Source organism: Periophthalmus magnuspinnatus, chromosome 20 (assembly GCF_009829125.3).
Source record: "Periophthalmus magnuspinnatus isolate fPerMag1 chromosome 20, fPerMag1.2.pri, whole genome shotgun sequence".
NCBI lineage: Eukaryota > Metazoa > Chordata > Actinopteri > Gobiiformes > Gobiidae > Periophthalmus > Periophthalmus magnuspinnatus.
In genome coordinates this window covers 20,551,667-20,574,599 of record NC_047145.1, presented here as the reverse complement: position 1 = coordinate 20,574,599, position 22,933 = coordinate 20,551,667, and the positions used below count along the sequence as shown (strand labels likewise).

Sequence of the window (22,933 nt, the reverse complement as noted above, 5' to 3'; positions counted from 1 at the left end):
TCCTCTTCTGCCATCTGTACAAACAGGGATGTTCTGTAATGTATTCAGTGAAGGAAAGAGAGTAAAAGTGGCAACTTGATCAAATATTTATGCACCGCCAAGAGCACAGGTCATTGACCTAACTGCCCTTCAATAAAAGTAAACGTACACACACAAACACACACACCGGACACGAACACACGCACATATCGGACCAACCTCCTCATTCACTCAGCCGCCTGCTGCATATAGTAGGATGTATTACCTCAGTGATATTCTCCACACTTCATTAGGTAGTGAAGTTTTTTTAAAGTTGTGTGTAGACTAAATCTTTTCAGATATATTGCATTACTCTTTTATTGTCTCCTGAATAAATTGCTAAGTTGGTTAAAACTATAATTCAGTGCTGTTGCTTACGACAGCATCAGACAACATTACAACCACAACAATGAACCTTTTCAGAGACACTACTTTATTTGTCAGTTGTTTAGTCCATTACAACTTTTATCTGCCCAAGCCCTGCCATCCAATCCATCCTCTGGCTCTCCCTCTCCTCCTATACTCTCCATATTCCACTGCTCCTCTTTCGTTCTGCTAATAAATTATGTATGCCATCTCCAACTCACAGAGTGCTGCACTGCTGCACTATCTGCTCTAAATTGCCGCTCTCTCTCTCCCATTTTCCTCTCAATCGCTCCCTCGTCTTCTCTCACTGTTAATCTGTCCTCCTTTCCACTCGCACCAACTTACTCTTTTGTGTCTTTTTTTTTTTTTTGCGTTCTTTTTTCAAATATTGACAAACTAAACTCATCGCTCGTCTCTTCCCCCTCTATTGCTTGTCCGCCCCCGACTCCTCTCTCCGCTATAGGACCGGCTCTTCTTTCCCAGAGTTCCTTGCAGCTCAACTCCACCCCGGAGGCTTCGCTTCAGTACTCTGCCAGCTACCATAGCAACCAGACCCTCGCCCTCAGTGACAACATCTCCTCCGCAGCAGCCCCTCAGCGCAGCGGGCAGGTCGGGGGAGCCGTGCACAGCTACAACCAGGTAGGACCCCTGTCAGTACGCATGGGAGCGACGGAGAGAGCTGCTAAAATAACACCGATCACATCAAAAACACTTGTATAACGTGAACGACTGTCAATCTGTAGAGCGCTTGTTTTTGCAATACTTGGTACTTTTTGAAATAGTTTGTTTAGTCCTGGATTCTTTGAGAACTAACCAATATTAACACACTCACTGATGTATTTGTATATGCAGCTTCGCCTCTCGAGCTTAAAAAGTTGAAGATATTAAAGCGTACCACAGTATTTGAGTGTAAATACTCCTACCAGTACACATTTACACTCACACGGAGAACTTTATCGGGTAAAACCTTCAATAAACACATTTGTAGCTTGCTTTTTTTACACTGATAAACATCTCGCCGAGTCCATTTATCTGTGTGAAATCTGCGCTTACTTTATTACATTGTCCTTCCTTTCAATTAGACTCCAGCGTCTCCACGTAATAGGCATTCGCGTTTACGACCGCACAAACGCTAGCATGTGTCTACCTTATAGCGTGTAGCTTGTCGAGCGGTGAACGTAAACAAGCACGCCTCTTTCCAAACACATTTTTACCTCCAGTTTGCTATTGTCCATTCCCTTGACATTTACTTTGCATAATTGAAAAGTTAAAGATACGGAGACTCGCACGCAGGAAATTCTATGTATGGAAGTCATTTGTAGTTTCATATTTCTGCTGTGTCTGTCCTGCCCTTTACACCTCCTCCCTTCCTCCCTTCCTCCCTTCCTCCTCCTCTGCCCCATTCGCTCTCCTCATCATCTCTGCGTGTGTGTGTGTATGTGTGTATTCCTGGTGCTGATGTTTTTGGCTTGTCACTGTAATGGGGGCAGCCTTGTCAGCAGCGGGGCTCGTTGTTCATGAAAAGCCCTCTACACAGGCCACTGGTGCTGACAGCCAGGTGCAAAACCACATACATGGACAATAGTTTATTTTGGGCGTTCGTTATAAGGGATTTAAATGTCAGACGGATTGCGATTGGGGTTGGCACTGACTTGATAAAACATGCATCTTTTAAATCGTTATATCTCCGGTTCAGTTCAGATTCTTGTGGTGGTCTGCAGAATGAAAAGAAGTGCTGGCTTGAATCTGAAAAACATTTGAATTAAGCACAACCTTTTTGGCTTTTTGTTTTTTTTATATTAAAACAAAAATGAGCAATTTATTTTAGACGCAAATAGGGCTGGCAAAAAATGTTCCTCCCACATACTAATTAATACTGAAACTTTGAAATTTAGAGTTGTGCTAATGAAAAAAATATACATATCTGGCAACATTTCTGTGTAGAGTTGAGCTTTGTTGGAACTAGTGTAGATTATGTTGTAATATGTTTATCTGTCTCCAAAATTGCGAAAATAATAAATGATGTGTAGCTTTGAAAATTATTCAAATGATTGGTTCTGATGATGGTCTGGTCGGAGCATAGACTGTATATATAAATGGACATAGCTAACGAGCTAGCCGCCGCGTTCTGGATAGGAAATGAGCATGTCCATGCTTCTGGCTCCATCGACTCTGGCTTCAATTCACTTTCGATTAAAAAACTGTGGCCCTTCTCTCTGTACCTGCTGCTGTCAGACTCGTTATTTTGGTCTTAAAATGTTCGTATTAACCCACTCGCTTTATTTATTTCACTATTGTGTCTGCAAATCAAAATATAAACATTAATAACAGACAGAATCAGGCGCCTTCTTTCCCCGAGGTCACCCCCGCTAGCGTTAGCATAGGAAGTGATCATGGGCATGCTTCTAGCTTCATCAACTCTTGCTCCGATTCACTTTCACATTGAAAAATGATCACCCCTCTCTGTGTAACTGCTGCAGTGAGCCTCGTCATTTTGGTCTTAAAATGTTAATAATGGTGTTTTTATTTCGCTATTTTATTTTTTTAATAACATTATTCAGGTGCCTTGTTTTCCCGAGGTCACTCCCGCTAGCGTTAGCAACAGGTTTGATCGACAGCGTTGCTATGCGCCCGCTTCCTGCTAAACCAGCGTTGCGGGCAAGAAATAGGCGTTACTTTCAACAACCTCGCTCCGGATTGGCTCTTTGGTTGCTATGATACTCACAATCGGAATTCCTAATATGGAACTTGACTGTCTGTGTAATCCCTCAGTCGTCCAGGTCTGAGACGGGTCAAAAGACGAAATTTAAATCTGTCAACTGGACAAAACGTTGTAGGAGTGAAGACGTTTCGCTGCTCGTCCAAACCGCTTCTTCACTTCTGGTCAGATTACTGCTGGACACTGCCTTATATCTAACCGACGAGAGCGGCTAACCACATTGAAACTGTAAACATCTTGACCCCAAATCCGCTGCTAGCCTCGACGAGCTTCATTTGACTGAAGCTGAACGCTGTGGGTGACGTCACACTTCTTCACACAGTCTATGACCACTACTCAACATTTAGCAATACTATTTTTGAAGATATTTGAGGAAGCGGAGTCAGCATGTGTAAATTTGTCAATGGCTCCGCTCCTCTGGGGGATATTTATAACCCTGAGAGGACCTGCTTTAATAATGCATGAAAACATGGCACCTCAAACATCTTAGTGTTTTACTGAGGGACGCCCCGGCTCCGCTCAGTGACACAGGCCAGAAGCGTCTCTCTCTGCCTCACACAGTGTCAGGGGCTCTGTGTATTAGTTAAGCCAGCCAACAATTCATCTACGCTCATTATTTATTTAGCTGTCCATCTATCCATCCATCCTTTCACGTCTTCCCCGCATCCCTCCCCAACTCTTAAGTCCATTTATGTTTCACTTTGCATCTTGATGGCTCGAGCACAGCTGCAGCGTTCGACACATAAAGCATTCATAAATTTCCTAGACTAGTTTTTCTGTGCCTTGAGTCTCATCTCTTGGCTTCATAACCTACTAAACCAACACAGGGGCCTCTTTAAAGCGCTTTTATAGTGTAGAGAGTGTTACCGAAAAGAGCCCGGACTGTTTTAATATTACACTTTCTAATAACCCTTGTCCCCGTGCGATAAAACAAGATGAGTGTACTGTATGATGTTCAAAATGTGCGTTTACCGTGGGCGTAATTAAACTGTAGGAATAGAATTAGGAGATCTTTTGAAAATAAATGCGATTATTTGTTTAAATCTTTACGTTTAATAAGATAAAACCAGCCCACAACATAAACACTGTTATTATGCAGTGGAATATGAAGTAAATGTGACTCTTAATAACGATTTCATGTTGTTCAGGGTTAAACGGTTTAGATTACTTATTTATTTCTGAATAGCAGTGGTGGAACGTAAAGAACTAAAAGTACTGCACTTAAGCAAAGAACAGACACCTTAAATTTATGCTTAAGTACATTTTCGAGTGGATACTTTTTACTTCACTACATTTGAGAGTATCTGTAATTTCAGTATCTGTAATTTCTACTCCAATATATTTTTTAACTAGACTGAAAAGTAAAAGTTTTTTTATTTTTTTTATTGATTGAGTTGTTTCTGTTGCAAAAAAATTCAGCAAAAAATGTCAATACATCTCAAAATTTGTCTGAAATACTTTTACTTAACAGATACTTTAATACTTTTTCTTAAGCTGATTTTTTCATGTGATATTTTAACTTTTACTTGAGTATTTTTTGTGCCCTGGTATTTGTACTTTTACTTAATAAAACTGAGTACTTCTTCCACCACAGCTGAATAGTAGCACAAAAAAACATCTCATTTTCTAATCATCTATGAAAGTATAACAGTAATACAATTCAATAAAACCTTAACGTAAACATTATACAAACCAATATAAGTTTGTTAAACCACGAGGCCTGTCACGATAACACATTTAAAGTGCGATATGTTGCTAAATTAAATAGACGATAAACGATAATATTGAAACCAAACCACAAAACAGAAATATCCCCAAAAAAAACTACTCAAAAATGTACAAAATTGTTAAAAAATACGAGCAGCTGCTATAAATAAATCAGTTTTATCTGTAATGAGTCACAGAGTTCAACCTTCTACTCAAATCTCATAGAACTAGTCCGAAGTAAAAGTACCACGAGTATTGTCTCATCACCATAAGTCCATAAACAGAGTGACCATGAATACGTCTCTATACAATTTAAAATGTAATTACGAAGGCAGTTGATACGTTATATTAATTAGATCTGTTCTGTTGTACTCAGTGGTTGGTTATAAAAGTTGTTAATCACGTTGCGTTTTTTCGTGGGTTCCTCAGTCGAGCATTTCCAGACTGTTGGATTGGAAGTGACGGATCATTTCTGTGGCGATGTTCTCCTGATCTCACACGTCTGGATTTCTTTCTGTGGAGCTTTGTTAAAGATGCCGCGAATCGAACAAACGTACAGGACATTACTGAACTAAAGCAAAAGATACAGACGCGATTGATCCAGAGATGAGGCTCCGCTACAACGAAAATGGCAAGATGTGCTTCGTGAACTAATTGTGCCCATATAAAGGTGTATTAAATGAGGTAAAACGCTTTGGAAACCACTGAGTACAATAGAACTAGATATTTTAGATATTATTCCACTTGTAATATGTTATTTTTTATTGTAAAGAGACTGTATATCGGGTCATTGAAGTTCATAATTCAACCTTCTGCAGCTCAAATCTCATCGTAGAACAGAAAAATAAACACATTTTCCCACTAGTGCAAAGAAAAAGTCTCCATGATATGCACTGCCTGGCCCAAAAAAAAAAAGGTCACACAATCTAATATTTGATTGTTCCGCCTTTAGCTTTGATTACGTCGCACATTCGCTGTGGCGTTGTTTCGTTTTCGCTTCTGCAACGTCACAAACTTTATTTCCATCCAGTGTTGCATTAATTTTTCAAGATGTTGCATTGATGATGGTCGAGTCTGACGCTGCACAAAGCTTCTCCAGCACATCCCAAAGATTCTCAATGGGGTTAAGGTCTGGACTCTGGTGGACAATCCATGTGTGAAAATGACGTCTCATGCTCCTGAACGACTCTGTCCCAATTTGGGCCTGATGAATCCTGGCATTGTCATCTTGGAATATGCTCGTACCATCAGGGAAGAAAAAAATCCACTGATGGAATAACCTGGTCATTCAGTATATTCAGGTTTTTGAGCACAGACTGATGCTGAACCTAGACCGGACCAACTGCAGCAACCACAACATATCTGCTTAGTTAAATCGACTTTTTTTTTAACCAGGCAGTGTATATTTACCCCAAAATGATTGCTCCGTTTGTCATGTACTAAACGATAAGCTGGTTGACGTATTTCAGGTGAGGTTACATTAGTTTGTAAAGTCGCAGCTCAAAGTTGACTATCTCTGTGTGAACTCAGTTAGTCCATCACCTTTTCTTTCAGCTCCAGCATAAGGCTAAATATGTCTTGATGATCCTCTGGCATCTGCTCTCCTCCCTGTCTCCGGAGACGACACTGTATTAGGATAGAGCTGCGTGTGATGCTTTGAAGGCACAGTTTGTAACACAGTTATTTTGCCTCACAAACTAGCGCATTACTTTTCCCTCTGTATAAACTCGCTGCATATTTCAGAATAAATGATGAGCTCACATTTGCATTTCTTTCTACTTATCTATTTTTAATCTCGCCTCAAATTAAAACAACTCGAGACTGATGGTTTATACTCATAGCACACATAGAAAATCATCCTAAAAACCTTAAATCAATATGAGCTATCAATGTGCAAATGGTGTCTTTTGGAATTTCGCAAGATTTCATTTCAAAATTCACTTTAATGTTATTTTAACCGTGATGGGTGAAGTAGTTTTCAGACAGTAGGTGGGGAACAAGGCTTAAGAGATTTGAATTCAACCAATAGTGCTCCAGGACTCTCTGGTCTGTCTCTGCAAGTCTCTTTGAATCAGTCTTAAGTTTTCTGTTGGGATTTCATTACGAGCGTTCTTGGGTTCATCCCTGACTTCTCCAAGTTCTGACTCAAGTCATTGTGCATAACGTTTTTGATGGCTCTTACTTTATATTCTCTTTTATCCTATTTCTTGCCTCTAATACTGTCTCTTTCTCTCTCCTCCTCCTCCTTTCCCCCTCTCTCTCGCTCTGTGAATGCCTCCAGGTGACATCGAGTCGTGCAGCCCAGCAGCAACAGTCACAATCTGGAGCAGGGTCAGGTAAGAACTCCGCCAATTTTATATTTCAAGTTTTATCTGACATTCATCTGACATGGCGTGCACAGACCCTGACTGACATGCAAACATTTAAGAGCAGGAGTGATACTTGGATGCGTAGATTGTGTAAAATTGTGTAGGGAACAGTCGCAAGTGCAAAAAAACTCACTCAAAGACACTCAAAAACTACAGAATAATTCAAAGTGTTTATTAGCACATGGCAGGAGCAAACGTACAGATAACACGATACATAGGAAAAGAATTATAAAACACCTGTATATCTTGTCTAACTAGTATTAAATGCCAGGGAGGAGAGGTGGGAGAGGGTTTTCAGTCCAGCCTTAAACTGTATTTTTAATGTAGTATTTTGTCTTAAGTGAAAAAAAACAGTGATCTAGACGAGACCATCAGGGAGAAGCAGGTTTGTTCTGCACATTCTGGTGATGTAATGGTGATTATCTTTGTTGGCGATGATCACGAGTATATAAAACGCCCCTGGAACCGTTACTGTCGCCCCTTTTTATCACGATAAACGATATTTTTGTTTATTGTCCCATCCTTAGTTCATTTTATTTCAATCTTCTCTCAAATGTTAATGCTCTTGGAGTCACAATGGCTGTACTTGTCAACACAGAGCGGCTCTATTCAATTCAGTTCCGTTTGATTTATATGGCATATTTAAAGTTTTACCGTGGAACTTTTTTGGTGGAGGGTCCGCTGTCTAGTTGTCTCCATGGAGATGTTATTGCTTTGCCAGGAATGTTCCATAGTACGACATTAAACATATCAATCCAGCATGTATTCATTACTGGTGTTTTTATTTCTCATCCTGCCTGTCTCCCTTGTGATCGATGGGTTTAATCTTTACTGTGGAACATTCTAGACAAAGCAATACCATTTCCATGGAGACAAGCGGGTGGCAGACTCTCCACTGCAAATGTTACGCAGTGCATCTTTAAATACAACTTCGGCAGCTTAAAAATAGTCAACAAAAACACGTTACATAGGGGAAAGATCAATAAAACACCAAGATATCCTATTAAATACCAGGGAGAAGAGGTGTTTTTTCAGTCTTAAACGACGTGAAATACTGCGAGCATCTGACACGGCTTGCAGGAGTGATACTTGGATGTGTAGATTGTGTAAAATTGTATAGGGAACAGTCGCAAGTACAAAAAACTCACTCAAAGACACTCAAAAACTACAGAATAATTCAAAGTCTTTATTAGCACATGGCAGGTAAAGTTCAAATCCCCCTTCAGCCTTCGTCAGGGCAAACTCCAGATGGCTGTCGCAGAGCAGATAAAAAGTCATAGGTGTAGGTCACGTGATCAAAGTGGGCGGGCACACAGTCACCTAGTGCATGATGGGACATGTAGGCTGCGCAGAGTTAACATACACATGCATAGTGTAAATAGCAGCTACTGATACATACAGTACTATAGAGGACTATTTTAACACAAAACTCACTGCTAGAAGTATCAGATCCATATTGCAGTAGGTGCCATTGTGTTATTTAAGTTCAGATACAAGTAAAAATCACTGGTATCGCTCCTCACTCACTTCAGCCCAGTGTATTTCTGTAGACTTGGTTTGAGTCGGTTCTAATCCCGGTTTAACCCCAGTTTAGCGCTTTTTTTCATGTTTATTTTTGTTTACTTTTGCTGCGAATTCATCTCTATAAAAACACAAATACATACTTTAATGGAAAAAAACAAACGTGCTGGAGATGGACCATTTTCTCGAGGTCGAATCTTTAAAAAATGTATGAAAATATGCACAAAAAGTAGGCATTGGTTTAAACTGTCCTCTCACCGACCTGCATTTGCGCTTCATGAACAGTCAGAGTTTACTACAGTTTTGTGTTTTTATTCTGGCTTAGCATTATTTTACAGATTCTACGTGTTGCTAAAACCATTTAAATATGTTAAATGCTAAGCCCCGTGTGCATCAGGGTCCGTGGCTTGTATTAATTGTAATAATTTGCGACACTCTTTTCTATAGCTTATCAGCGTTGTACGTCAAAACAATGGGCTAATTAGCACTTCAATGTGAGCCTTGTTTTGTTGTTTTGCTCTTCATATATTAACCAGCTGTGTCTATATTTTACCATAGAGCGTGCGTCAACTGTAGCACATCGCGTTTTCCAATACAAAACGAACCTCAGGGCATTTGAGAGCATTTATATCGGTCTGTAATGATTATTGTGGCTAACCCTGTTACAATAACGAATTTTGAAGTAAATATAGACGATAAACGATAATATTGAAGCAAATTTATGCCACTGACACAATATTGAAGAGCAGATTTAAATCAAAAAGTATTCTAAATGTACAATATTTAAGAAAAATCATGAGCTGCGGTAAATAAACAGCAGAATGAAACACTTTAGTTGTTAGTTTGCGTCTGTAGTGACTTATAGAAGTTATTAATTCAACCTTCCATGGCAAATCTTATCATATATCCAAACAAAAAACTTAAATGTAAGTACCGTATTTTCTGGACTATAAGCTGCACTTTTTTCATAGTTTTTTGCGGGGGTGCGACTTATACTCAGATGCAACTTATATGTGATATTGTTAAAATATATAATTTCACATCTTTGTAATTGTCACACTGAGAATTGAGCGACGGCACTCTAGACTTTTGTACGAGTATTACATCCACGTTGAAGCTTCATCTTCCTCTGGAGTTGGTGGAGTTGTTCAGAAGTGACACCGAGGATGAAGAATTCAATGGATTTATTGATTTGGAGTGAGATCCAGAGTAAACTCGTTGCTTGTTTTTTCTGCTTTATTTATCTGATTAACTGTTAATATCTTACGTTAACAAACCAGACACGTGTTCAGTTCTGTCTGTGCTTCATGTCGCTGAATAAATATAAATGTGTTACGTTAGCGTCATGTACTGATATTCAACCTGTTGTTCTACATTTCATTCTTATTATTATAACTTGACTTTAAAGATAAAATGTCTGTTTTTGGTCACGGATTTTGTAAAATACATTTCCCACAAAATGCGACTTATAGTCCAGTGCGACTTATATATGTTTATTTCTTCATTATTATGCATTTTTTGGCTGGTGGGACTTATACTCCAGAGCGACTTATAGTCCGGAAAACACAGTAAATGTACACATGATAAAAATTGACCCCAAAAATACTGTTTCATCCATATATTGAACACTAAGTCGATATAGTATTTATCATGACAGGACGCATTTTGGCTTTGTATTATAGGGTAAAGATGATAACTCAATTGTAATGTTATGGTAAATTCCACCTCTGTTTGGCACTCAAAGCACTTTACATCAAAGAAGCATTCACACACACACACACACACACACCCCCACACACCCCCACCCACACACACACATTCATACACTTGTGTAGCAGACACTGGAGTTAAGCTGAGTTGAGTGTTTTACCCAAGGACACAATGTCATTACACACAGGAGGGAGTCAGGTTTGAAGAAATAAACATTTAAACTAACATCACAATCAAAATTTGGCTGTAGTTTAGACATTTACAAACATGTTCTGAAAGGAATGGGGATTTTTGAATAAGTTTATCAGTTTGTACTAGACGCGGGACGATACTGAAGTTTGGAGTCATGATTATCATGGACAAAATAATCATGATTAACAATTATAGCACGATAATTATTACAGTTGCTGACAGTTTAAAAATGTTCCGGATGTGAATAATTATGATTTTAATATTATAAAGAGATTACATGTTTAAACAACTGTTATAGTCAATTCAATTCAGATTTGTTTCTATCGCACATTTAAAACAACTAACTGCCCAAAGTGCTTCACATACTGTAAAATCCAACAAAAAACACTATACGAAAGAATTAAAAAACATCTCTATATCCTGTTGAGCTTGTATTAAATGCCAGGGAGGAGAGGTGGGTTTTCAGTCTAGTCTTAAACTGTATTTTCAGTGTAGTTTTAATTTTGTCTTTAGTGAAAAAAAAACAGTGATCTAGACGAGACCATCAGGGAGAAGCAGGTTTGTTCTGCATATTCTGGTGATGTAATGGCGATTATCTTTGTTGGCGATGATCACGAGAATATAAAACGCCTCTAGAACCGTTACTGTTGACCTTTTTTATCACGATAAACGATATTTTTGTTTATTGTCCCATCCTTAGCTCATTTTATTTTAGTTTTCTCTCAATTGTCAACACAGAGCGACCCTATTCAAGTCAATTCAGTTTCTTTTATATAGCACATTTTAAAGTTTTACCTTGTAACTTTTCTGGTGGAGCGTCCGCTACCTTCTTGTCTCCATAGAGATGTTATTGCTCTGCCAGGAATGTTCCATAGTACGACATTAAACATATCAATCCAGCATGTATTCATTACTGGTGTTTTTATTTCTCATCCTGCCTGTCTCCCTTGTGATCGATGGGTTTAATCTTTACTGTGGAACATTCCAGGCAAAGCAATAACATTTCCATGGAGACAAGCAGGTGGCCGACTCTCCACTGCAAATGTTACGCAGTGCATCTTTAAATACAACTTCAGCTGCCCAAAATAGTGAACAAAAAACAGGATACATAGAGAAAGATCAATAAAACGCCAAGATATCCCTTTAAATACCAGGGAGAAGAGGTGTTTTTTCAGTCTTAAACTACGTGAAATACTGAGAGGATCTGACAGGCAGAGGGCGCTGTTCCATAGTCTGGGCGCCGCTACAGAAAAGGCCCTGTATCAAACAAATACCGCTGTTTCTGTGTTCAGGTATCTACTACTCCAGCTCCACTCTTCCTGCCCAGCGTGTCAGCTCTCCTCTCACAGGGGGAGGGTCAGGGTCCGGTTCCCCGAGTAAGCTCCAGCGCCTGGGATCGGCTTCAGACACGCAAGGCTACTCGACCACTCAGCGCCTACCCTCCTCCTCCCCCAACAAGCAGTCTCCCGCCAACCGTCTGGCCAAGTCTTACAGGTACCAGCATTGTATTTTTGAAAGCCATATTGATTTCATATTCTGCCCCTGCTACGAGGAGCTATAGTCCGATCCGTCTGAATTACATTTAAAGGATTAGGAACGATACACTATCCAATACTGTAATCCAGTGTAGTCGCCCTAAGCCAGTATAAAGGGCATCTGGAGTAATATTAGATGAACAAATGCAAACGAATTAACGAAGATTCACTGTGTCAACGCCAAAATGGAGGTTAAAACCATAGAGCTCCAGTCGAACGAAGCTAACCAAGGCTAGCAGTCACAGCGGCGAATTTGGAGACTAGTTGCACATTTGGAATTCCGACCGCGAGTATCATAGCGACCGAAGAGCCAATCCGGAGCGAGGCTGTTGAATTTAACGCCCATTTACACTTAGCGCTTAGCAACGCTGTCAAGCAAACCTGTTGCTAACGCTAGCGGAAGGAACCTCAGGGAAACAAGACGCCTGATTTGTCTGTTATTAATGTTCATATCTCGAATCACGGACAAAATGGCGAAATACAAACACCAATATAAACGTTTTAAGATGAGAATGATGAGGCTCACTGCAGTCGATGTAGCCGGAAGCGTGCCAATGCTCACTTCCTATTCGGAACGCAGCGGCTAGCACGTTAGCTATGTCCATTTCTACACAGATCCTATGGGACAAACTCAGTTCTTCTTACCGCACTTGCACATACAGTTCACTCTATTTGACCTGTCTCATTAACTGTTTTTATCCGCTCTCGTTTTGCAGCACCTCAGTGGACGTGACATCAGCGGGTGGGGGTGGGTCTCCCCTGAGGGTGGCGTCTCCTCCCTCCAACTCGCCTGCAGCGGGGGGAGGGGCCAGTGCTTCATCGTCTCCTCTTCACCAGGTAATGAAAGAACCTATGTGCACTATTAGATTTTTTTTTATCTTATTTGAGAGTTAATTTCCTTTTCGCAGACTTGTTTTCGGCGCATTGCTATAAATTCTTCTCACACTGGCAGAGTCACATTTATAAAAAAACAACCAGATTATATAAGTATGTAGCGCTTAGGAATAAATAAGGTTCAGTTGGAAGAACATTCTAAGTTTGCACATAGATCGCATTGTAGATTTTAAATTCGGAAAGGTTTTGGGGATGTTTTTTCCATTATGTTTAATAGATTCATGTTGTGCGTCCCCAATCAGCAATACTTGTGTAGAACTGTGGCTACTTCACCCAACCTGCTGAACAAGTACTTCTCAAAAATTCCACATAATTACAATACTAATCATTTGGGAACATCGCGCGTGTAGTTTGTATTTCCAGCCGTAAGAATCGCACTGTATGAGGCCATGTCGATTGTCGTCTCACTGTTAAAACGTGTCTTTCCAGATGAGTTCGGGCATAGGGAGCTATGCCACTTTGTCTCCTAAACGTCTGGCAGCTCACCACGCGTCTGACCAGTACAAGATTTCCCACGAGCTCTACGCTACGGCCACACTGCAGCGGCCTGGGAGTCTGGCAGGTGGGAACACACACACACACACACTTCCACTTCCACACATACATACACAGTTTATCCTGCTTTTTTCCTCTGCTCTGGCTCTGAGCTGTACAATAACATAGAATTATTTGTTAAACTATTAAGTGCTCTGTGGGTTACCTTGGAAAATGGGCATTGCTCATCACTTGGCTTTGTAATGTTTTGTATTAGCCCTACTGATTTATTTCTGTTTGTATTATCGCTATTATCAAGTGGTGAAGGAACAGTGGGTTAGAAATGTGTTTTCCACCTCCTCGTGTCAACAAAACAGTAGATACAGCAATTTAAAGGGCCCACATTCGCACGTTTAACTCAGAAAACTTGCATATTTACGCTGAGTTATATGCCAAACAGAAAACACTACAACGCTCTGGTCCACTTTGTGACGTCATGTGATAAGACAGGAAGTGCTTCGCTGTGTTTTTAAACTCTACACATGTTTATTTCAGCTCTGGAGTTTACAATATCGACTGTACTAAAGGTAAAATGAAGCCGTTAACATATAAACTACCACTTCATGACATCACAATGTGGAACAGAGCGTTTTGAGCTTTGTAGATGTGACAGACTAATACTAAAGTGTTACTCAAACATGTGTGAATGAATCAAAACACAACTCCAGGTCTGTTTTTTAACATTATTACATGACTTTTGCGTAATATTGAACCTTTAACCAAAAGAAGGAAACAACAGTATAAAATCCACGCCAAATAAAAGCGCAAATCTCTGCTCAAAATGAAGAAATGTGTTATTAGATGTAACAGTGTGAAAGGATTAAAAATATGTATTAAATAAGAATAAAAATATATTGTTTTTTTCATGTTTGTAAACCAAAAATGAAATATTTAGCATGGTTAGCATTGATCAAAGTCGGTGGAAGTCTTTTGTAGCTTGTAGTAACCCATTGATTAGCCCTTTAAACTTGCAGCTGTATTGATGCGGAACATGACCTTCACGCTGCACCCCCAGAGGCTTAGCTGTGATCTTAAAGCTTCGCCGGGGGTTTCACTGCAGTGCGCGAACGAGGAGGGAAAGAGTACAACAGAACACGATGTCCCTAAGGAAAATAACTCTAAGAACACACTGTAATTAGCAGGTCTAGCTCCCATGTACAGCGTATGCTTCGGGTTTTCAGAGCTCGCAAGTTTTCAAACGTTGCCAAAAATAGCGTTCGGCTCCAGTCAAATGAAGCTCATCGAGGCTAGCAGTTACAGCGGCCGATTTAAAGCAAAGTTTCACATCTGGAATAACGATCACGAGTATCATAGCAACCAAAGAGCCAATCCAGAGCCAGGATGTTTGAAGATTAGCAACGCTGTCAATTGAACCTATTGCTAACGTTACCGGGAGTGATCTCAGGGAAAGAAGACGCTTGATTTGTCTGTTATTAATGTTCATATCTTTAATCACGGACAAAATAGCGAAATAAAAACCAATACGAACATTTTAAAACCAAAATGACCGGACTCACTGCATCAATTAGAGAGAGTGGTGACAGTTTTTCAATGTAAAGTGAATTGGAGCGAGAGTCGAAGGCGCCGGAAGTGCATCCACGCTCACTTCCTACGGCTGGCGTGTGTTAACTTATTACGTCGCTGGATCACAGTCGCAGAAAACGAGATTTCTAATAGTAAAAACCTTAACAAAAATCTAAACAATAGAGAAGTTGTCTTGAATTAAAAAGTCAAATTTATTGAATCAACTGTGCACAATTGTCAAAGAGCTGTTGTTGTTATAGTTTCGTCTCACCCTCAGCCGACAAATGAACAAACAGTGTATTTATACCGTCAAAATAATCATAATAGTTTTAATCTTGTCTGAGCGACTCCAGATCGTCGCTAACAAACAAGAGATATACCCGTGCGTACTAACAGATAGTATCATAAAAATTAGGTCAAAGAGATGGATAACATTACAAATCAATACACATAAGGATTTAGGACAAAGAATGCCATAATATTATTTTAACAGCCTCTTATAGCCGCTGTTTTTTCCGCTTTCCTTGTTCTTACACTGCCAAAAATCACTATTATTCAGGGATATCAATTGTTTCATTACAGGCAGGAGGTCATAGTCACTCAGGAATGAGGATGGTGCCGCTCCGAGTGTGCGCAGACCATTTTTATAATAGATAAGCGCTCTGAAGTAGCCTGTTAAGAAGCTAGGTAAAAATAAAAATAGCCGTGATGAAATAGAAGTTTGTTAGTTGCGTAATGGCTGAGAGAATGTTGCCAAGTTTGAAGTTATTTTTAATCAAACGTTTGAAGTACAAAACAGGGATTTGGGCGAAGAGAAGCGCCGGTTTACGCACGATAAACAGGAGCGCGTCATGGGAAGCAGAGATTGTGTTTACGTTTTATGAGAACGCTCTCTTCTGCTGCCTGGTTGCTGGTTAGCGTTTTCTTAACTCATCGCACAAACTCGTCTTCGCTTTGAAAGAAAGAGGTCAGCGCGTCCACCACTGGGCTCGTGTGTGCTCTGAAATAAAAAAGAAGTAAAACAAGAGGCTGAAAGACATCTGAGGCCAAAATACTGAGAGAAACGAGCGTGGATGAGTCAGAGGAATAATGGTGTGAGTCGGGTTTGGCCATGCCCGTTATTCAAAAGTCTATTGAGGCTCGATAGCTGGTGGTTTATAGTTACAGCATCTTTACTTTTCAAAACAGGAGAACTGAAATAGAATATGTTTATAGAAATATACAAAATAAAAGCAATACAGTTGTCCCTCACTATACGCGGTTCATCTTTCTTGACCTCATTGCTTTGCGGATGTTTTTTGTGCGATTTTACATGCTTTTTTCACAGCGTATGAACGTGCATCCTGTTCTTGTGTTTGTCTGAGCTTGATAAATTTACATAAATGTTTAATTACTAGCATTTTATGTACAGTATATGTATTTATATTTTGATTTAAACAAATGTTTGAGCCTGAAAACGGGTCTTGAGCTTTAGTTTCATTCTATAATACTGCACTTATTTTTTTTTAATCTACGAAGGTTTGAACTTTGAGAGAGTTTAAACAAGAGAGAAATGTGAGAAAATGTTAACGCCTGTGTGAGAAAAGTGTATAAAGTGTGTGGTGAGGGGTTTTACAGCAAAAAACATATAGAATAATCGTAAAAACTAAGCTGATACTTCGCGGATTTCGCCTATTGCGGGTTATTTTTTCCAACGTAACCCCCGCGATGTTTTTTTCCTAGATTGTTGACTGCTGCTAATGATACTTGACGATCATTTTAAAAAGCATATTAGCACGAGCGGGATCTCCTTTCCTCGTATTTGACCTGTAACTTGACCTAGTGCATAGAGGAACCTGCTCCCTCTATGGAGATAAGTTTAATTTGATTTATCTCTATTTATACAGAGAGAGCCCGATGTGAGCGCTTAGACTCGCTTCTTCATGGGCGCCGTGTTTAATACAAACAAAAAAACATCAAAACATATAAGTACAAGTTCATTTAAAACATTAAAAACAGGAGCAGGTGTGAGTTACCAGATTATTAAGTTGAATTAGTGGCACCAAAGTATCCAATTTTGCAGGTTTTGTGACGAAAAACAGCCAAAAATCATGAGATCTTGTATTAAATGTTCCCGTATCAATGATTAACAAACAATTGAGATATTCAGGCAGTTTATGGAGCGGTCACTTATAAACAACTATAATGTCACAATATCTATGGAGACAAACAGGTGGGCGGACACTTTAAATATACAATAAACCACGAGTGTACAAGTATGTCAAGGAGCAGTTGCAATAAAAGATTTACACATAAATTAATGAAACGACTGAGCAGCAAACCAAAGTGAACGGTGCTTATCTCTGAGGACCGTCTGCCATAATGAAGCGACTCAGTGATTTGTAATATCAAACTGCACCTAGAGACACGTTGCATTTATAAACGTCTTTTAAAAATTTGCTTTAACCCCGTGTTCCTGTCAGGATTCCTATTGTTTTTTTCGCCGTGTTCTCCTGCACTTCCCCCTCCCCAATCTTAATAATGACTAAATTAAATTGCCTAAAGCTGGATATTTTCATTACAAGGCTGTATTTATTTGTTTATTTTAATATTTATTCAATTACTTAATTAAATATAGACTGGTTAAATGTTATAATTACCAGCGTAAGACTAACAGGCATAAATGTGTCACTCAAAGACGCTGAGAAACTGACTGACCTATATTTATTCAGTTATTCTGTTACATGGCCCCAACGAGAATACTATATTGTGAATACTTAGAATACTCCGTTTTCCTTTGATTTAAGAAACTGTGCACTGAATACCCCCAAAATGAAACCGTTCTGGATGACAGTTACTCAAAATTACTATTCTGAATATGTATTTTAGTTAGTTACTTCCCAATACTGCGCCAAAAGACAATAAATGCAAACTATATGGGCTTATATTCTTACACAAGTTATTAAAAAAGCAGCCTTTGACCTGAATAAACGTAACAGACGACGAACGATGAAGAGGCTGATGGGTTAGAATAAGTTGGGCTGTTATGGACAAGGGTAATGCTTTTTATATTAGCTTCAGATTTACTATTGGCTTTTATTATAGGACCGAAGAGGACAAGCACATGAGATGTCCTGATTTTTGTTTTGTCTAACGTTGTGTTGAAGGTTACAACTAAAATTAAACACGTTGGGTGTATCATCACTGTGGACATGGTAGAAGATGATATTTATAGACGATTCAGGATGTTGTTACTTAAGCTGATACTCTTATGTTCAAGTTTGGTTCATGTTCTCTTGATGTAAAGTTGATGTTGTTTAAATCATATCGTGTAAAACTCTGGACTCGTTACAAAAAAAGCCCGTCTCCAAAGTATTAAAATGACGCTTTACGGGTGCGACTGAGGAGGTTTGCGATGAACTAGTGCAACCAAGATGTTTGTCACTGCGCGAGTCGACGCTTTGCTCAACTACTTTTAACTTTTAACGTACGGTTTTATTTGCAGCCGAATAAGTCCGAAAATAAAATAATGTCACTCACAAACATAAGATTCAGTGCAATCCGCTTCAGTCCAGGATGTGAGACGCTCGTGTGGTCGTCTTCTTAAAATGTAAATGTTTATTGTTTGTATTGTCCTTGTCTGTTTTTCAAAATGGATCATGAGGGAGGGACAGGAAAGGGAAAGAGGAAAAAAGTAGAAATGGAAAGAAAAAAGGGAAGAAAGGAAAAGGAAAAAATAAATAAGAGAATGGAGACTCAACCCTGAAACTGAATGTCAGAACTAGTTTTAACTTCATAACTAAACTCACTCATTCATTCATTTTACCTGCTCAATAATAAAACATTAGCTCATTGTAAGACCCCAGCCCCGCCCCCACAACCCGCCCCCTCAACCTCTGATCATTGTTTTATTTCCGTTTCTTGTCCTTTGCTTTGTACCAGGTTTATCATTTTCTTGTCTGTTTCCTGCATGTTTCTATCTCTTGTCAAGTCCTGTTATGTTTTTTTGTTTTTTTTCATAAATACAATTAAAAAAAAATTAAAAAAAAGGACCATGAGTTCGGAATAAAGATGCATTGAATATAGTAAACACCCACATGCGCTTTATTTCCTGTGATGTCAAGTCCACCTTTCCTGAAAGTCTGAGAGAGCAGAGTGTGTGCTGTGAAGTCCTCATTCTCTGCACCTGTGAGTTAGTACCCAGAAGTACACGAGTATACAGTAGAGTCTTCATACTGGGAATGGAGAAACAGCCAAAGACTCGGCTCATTCGTCCACACGCTGCCACATTGTCACTTTATCCACTATGACCCTGTATTTTGGACCAGACCCTCAGCCTCCGACCCTCCTCCCACCTTCCAGCTTTTGATTATTTCCCCCTAAACCCTGCAAATTTTTTATTTCACCCCCTCTGCATTTTTTGACCCACCCGTCATTACAGCAGTTCCCATAATGGCGCTGTAGCTTAGACTCGTTTTCCCGTGGACTTGGCCCTTGCAGAAAGCCTGACCCTCCTCCCATGCATTGATTTCTGATTGGATCTGAAGGGGCTGAAGGGTTTTAGAGCGTGTTAAGTTGATGGTGGATAAACGCCAAGCTTTAAATGACTCTTGAACGCTGCACTTTTTACCCTTCCGTCTGAACCTATAGAGTCTCACGCACGCGACCATCACAACCGGACAACATCTAAACATCTCATACGATACCTTTAGTTTCACTGTTTATGTCGGCTAAATGGTTTTGTTGTTTCAATTTCATTTGGATTCTTCTCTGAGGTCCATATATCATACATTTGTGCTGCACTATACTCCTGTAATGTCGTTGCCTTCTCGCCCTGGGATCTGGGACTGCTGCCAACGCAGACCAAAGGGGATAGACGACATCTCATTATTTTAGAGCTGACGACCGGCTTTGTTTTCCTCTGAGATTTCACAAACAGACATTGCTCTCTTTTGCTTTCATGCTGTCCACTGCGCATCTACATTTTATTTTGTTTTCTGTCATGATATTTTGATGCCGATATTTCTCAGGAAAATAATTAGTTTGCACCATATGTCACCTCGAAACCCGTCTGACGTTCCTCTTCCAGTCGTTGATCGGATTCATCCCATTGTTTCCTCCAGGTTCTCGCGGCTCGTACAGCAGTCAGCACAGCCAGGAGCCTCTCCGGCCTTTAGGGTCCCCAGAACACCACATAGACCCCATCTATGAAGAGCGTGTGTACCACAACAAAGGCCCTATGAGGAGTCTGAGCCAGAGCCAGGGGCCCGACTCTGGCCCCTACCGCAACAATACAGGTAAGGCTTTATTTGGATTTCACTTTTATCTTACACACGAGTTCAGTGTTAGTTACAGATCACATTTTATAGTAAAAGTTGCACTATGCAGTTTACCGACATTTATTATTGAGCTAAACTTTTCAAGAATGTGGGAAGGCAAGGACGGACGCTAGCTAGCTCACTGCGTCTCAAAGCTAACAGTCGCTTTTATTAGAATCAGAAAACATTAACTAAACAACCTATTCAAATTCAAATTACCATATTTTTTTAAACTATAAGTTGCACTTTTTATTTTTAGTTTGGAAATATATGTTTTTTTCTTCATTATTGTGCATTTTTTGGCTGGTGCGACTTATTCTCCGGTGCGACTTATACTCTGCAAACAACCTATTCAAATTTTCGTATTTTCTGGATTATAAGTCGCACTTTTTTTCATAGTTTGGCTAGGGCTGTGACTTATACTCAGATGCGATTTATTTGTGAAATATGTTTTTTTTCCTTCATTATTGTGCATTTTTTGACTGGTGCGACTTATACTCCAGAAAATATGGTAATTAAACAAAAGACTACCCAATTATTTTTATATGTAGAATACTTCAGTTTGTGGCATTGTTTTTATATTTATTATGCTTTAAAATGAGCACTAGCGTTAGCATTGAGACACAAACATCTCTTTTTCTAAATACAGACGTGACCAGTGAAGTATTCATTTAATTTACGTAATATTTAACATGTTGACATCCACCTGAAGCTCCCGGTCCACCACCTGATCTTTAAATATTTATTCATTTTAGCAAAAAACTCAGAGATAAAACTGGACAGGAAGTAGTGACGCTAACACTGAGATTTCCAGGCGTTTTTGTGCACAGAGCCTGTTAAGTTTCTAAAAAGTGACGTTTTCCGTTTGAATCTAGTCTGAAGTTCGTGTGTATTCTTTCATGGAATTCCTAACAGTCTTTCTAGGCGCATTGTTGTCATCAATGTATTTTTAATTGTGCCTCATTGGGCTTATCTGAATGTGGGTTTAGGTACGCCGCGTAAATCCCATTACGTACCATAGACACGCGCGAGCACCAAGTCGGTCACGGAGCATTCACCGCTCCCTGGATGTCATTTACCAGCCAAGCCTTAATAGCTATCATTAGCATTTGGGTCAGAATCACGCTAGAAAATATGCCACTGTAGACCCGCGTTTGACTGTATCTCTCTGATTCACTTGATACGCGGATTGCCTGGGAGCGCCGAGAAGCAAAAGCTACCGAACACATTTGTGAGTTTGGGGTCATTTCCTTCGCCCCCCTCTCTCTTTTTTTTTTTTTTTTTTTGACTCGTATGATTTTGCTTTGATTATGACCTGTGAAATTATGAGCGTTGCAAACCGTGATAAGATTGTCTTTGCTAGCGGGAATAAACATAAAGTAATACGCCTCACCAGTATGCGGCGAGGATCCAGTGTTATCTATAATTTACTCTCCCTTGTGTTTGCTGTTTCAAAGCGCGTAGTGAAAGGGGAATTTGCAGTGCAGTTATAGAAGAATGAAAAAATAGACTCTGGATTATATTGCATACAATTACTGCAATACTTTCACATGTTTACCCCTATCGTTTAGATAATTGATTACACCACATTGTTGGGTAAATGCGCTCCCAAAATACTGGAATTCGCTTTCAGTGTCAAATTAGCGAACACAATAACTGTAATAAATCTCGTTTGCTATGATTTTGAATGTAAAGGTGTCGCTTCGGGGTATTTTAAGCTCGTGAATAGCATGTGTCTTGAAGGGGGGGGGGGGGGGTTGCGTAATAAGGGGTAATAATGCACAAAGTGAAAGCACATAATGAACTGATAAGGACTGTGCTGACACGGAAAGAGTAAGTCATTAATTATGTCATCGCGGCTTTTCTTGGCAAATGGCAGGTCCGCATTATTGGTTAATTAAGTTGGCATGGATCAATATAATTAAAGCTATAAGTCATGCCTCTGATGAACACACAGAAAGGAGATGTTTATGTACGTATTTCGCTTTATAATCTGAAAGGTTGCCACACGACGCTCTTTATATGACGCAAAGCTAATTTAAAGCCAATTTAAGACAAGCGCTCTGTGTAAAACGAGCTCGCCGCTAGACCATGTAACGTCACATTACTTAACCGGGCACTTAACTATGAAGAAGGCCCCGCGTGTTGCAACAAAAGCAGTTTAATTGGCTCCTATAATTGTACACGCGCTGGTTTTATAAATGCTGTAATCGTGACCTATTTTATGGCGGACCAGGTGGAACGAATAATGGACAACGTATTTATTATGAACACAATGCTCCGCTCGTGTTTAGCGTCTTGGAGGAAGGATTGAATTATGCAGCGCAGCCTCTTGTCACAGCGTGTCGTCATTCATGCGTGTTTTTATTTGTTTGTGCTGCTCTTGTGCAAACTCCCAAATCTAATCTTAAATTATAATCTGGGGTTGAACCGAAAGCTCGTTTTAGCCATCCGTTGTGTTTTGATTATCTGGGGCTGGGTCTTAGCAGGGAATCCCAGACTTCCTCCACCCTAGACACTTCCTCCAGCTCCTCCTATGGGACTTTA

The 22,933-nt window shown here is 39.7% G+C and overlaps 1 protein-coding gene across 1 annotated transcript in view; it reads left to right on the top strand.

Moving 5' to 3' along the window:
• ctnnd2a (catenin (cadherin-associated protein), delta 2a) overlaps window positions 1-22,933 on the top strand; it is a 385,529-nt gene that overhangs the window by 176,215 nt on the left and 186,381 nt on the right. The window contains exons 9-14 of the mRNA XM_033985946.2: window positions 848-1,023; window positions 7,092-7,146; window positions 11,895-12,096; window positions 12,854-12,974; window positions 13,461-13,593; window positions 20,192-20,365. Coding sequence (XP_033841837.1) covers window positions 848-1,023; window positions 7,092-7,146; window positions 11,895-12,096; window positions 12,854-12,974; window positions 13,461-13,593; window positions 20,192-20,365 — 861 coding nt within the window. The remainder of the gene's footprint in view (window positions 1-847; window positions 1,024-7,091; window positions 7,147-11,894; window positions 12,097-12,853; window positions 12,975-13,460; window positions 13,594-20,191; window positions 20,366-22,933) is intronic.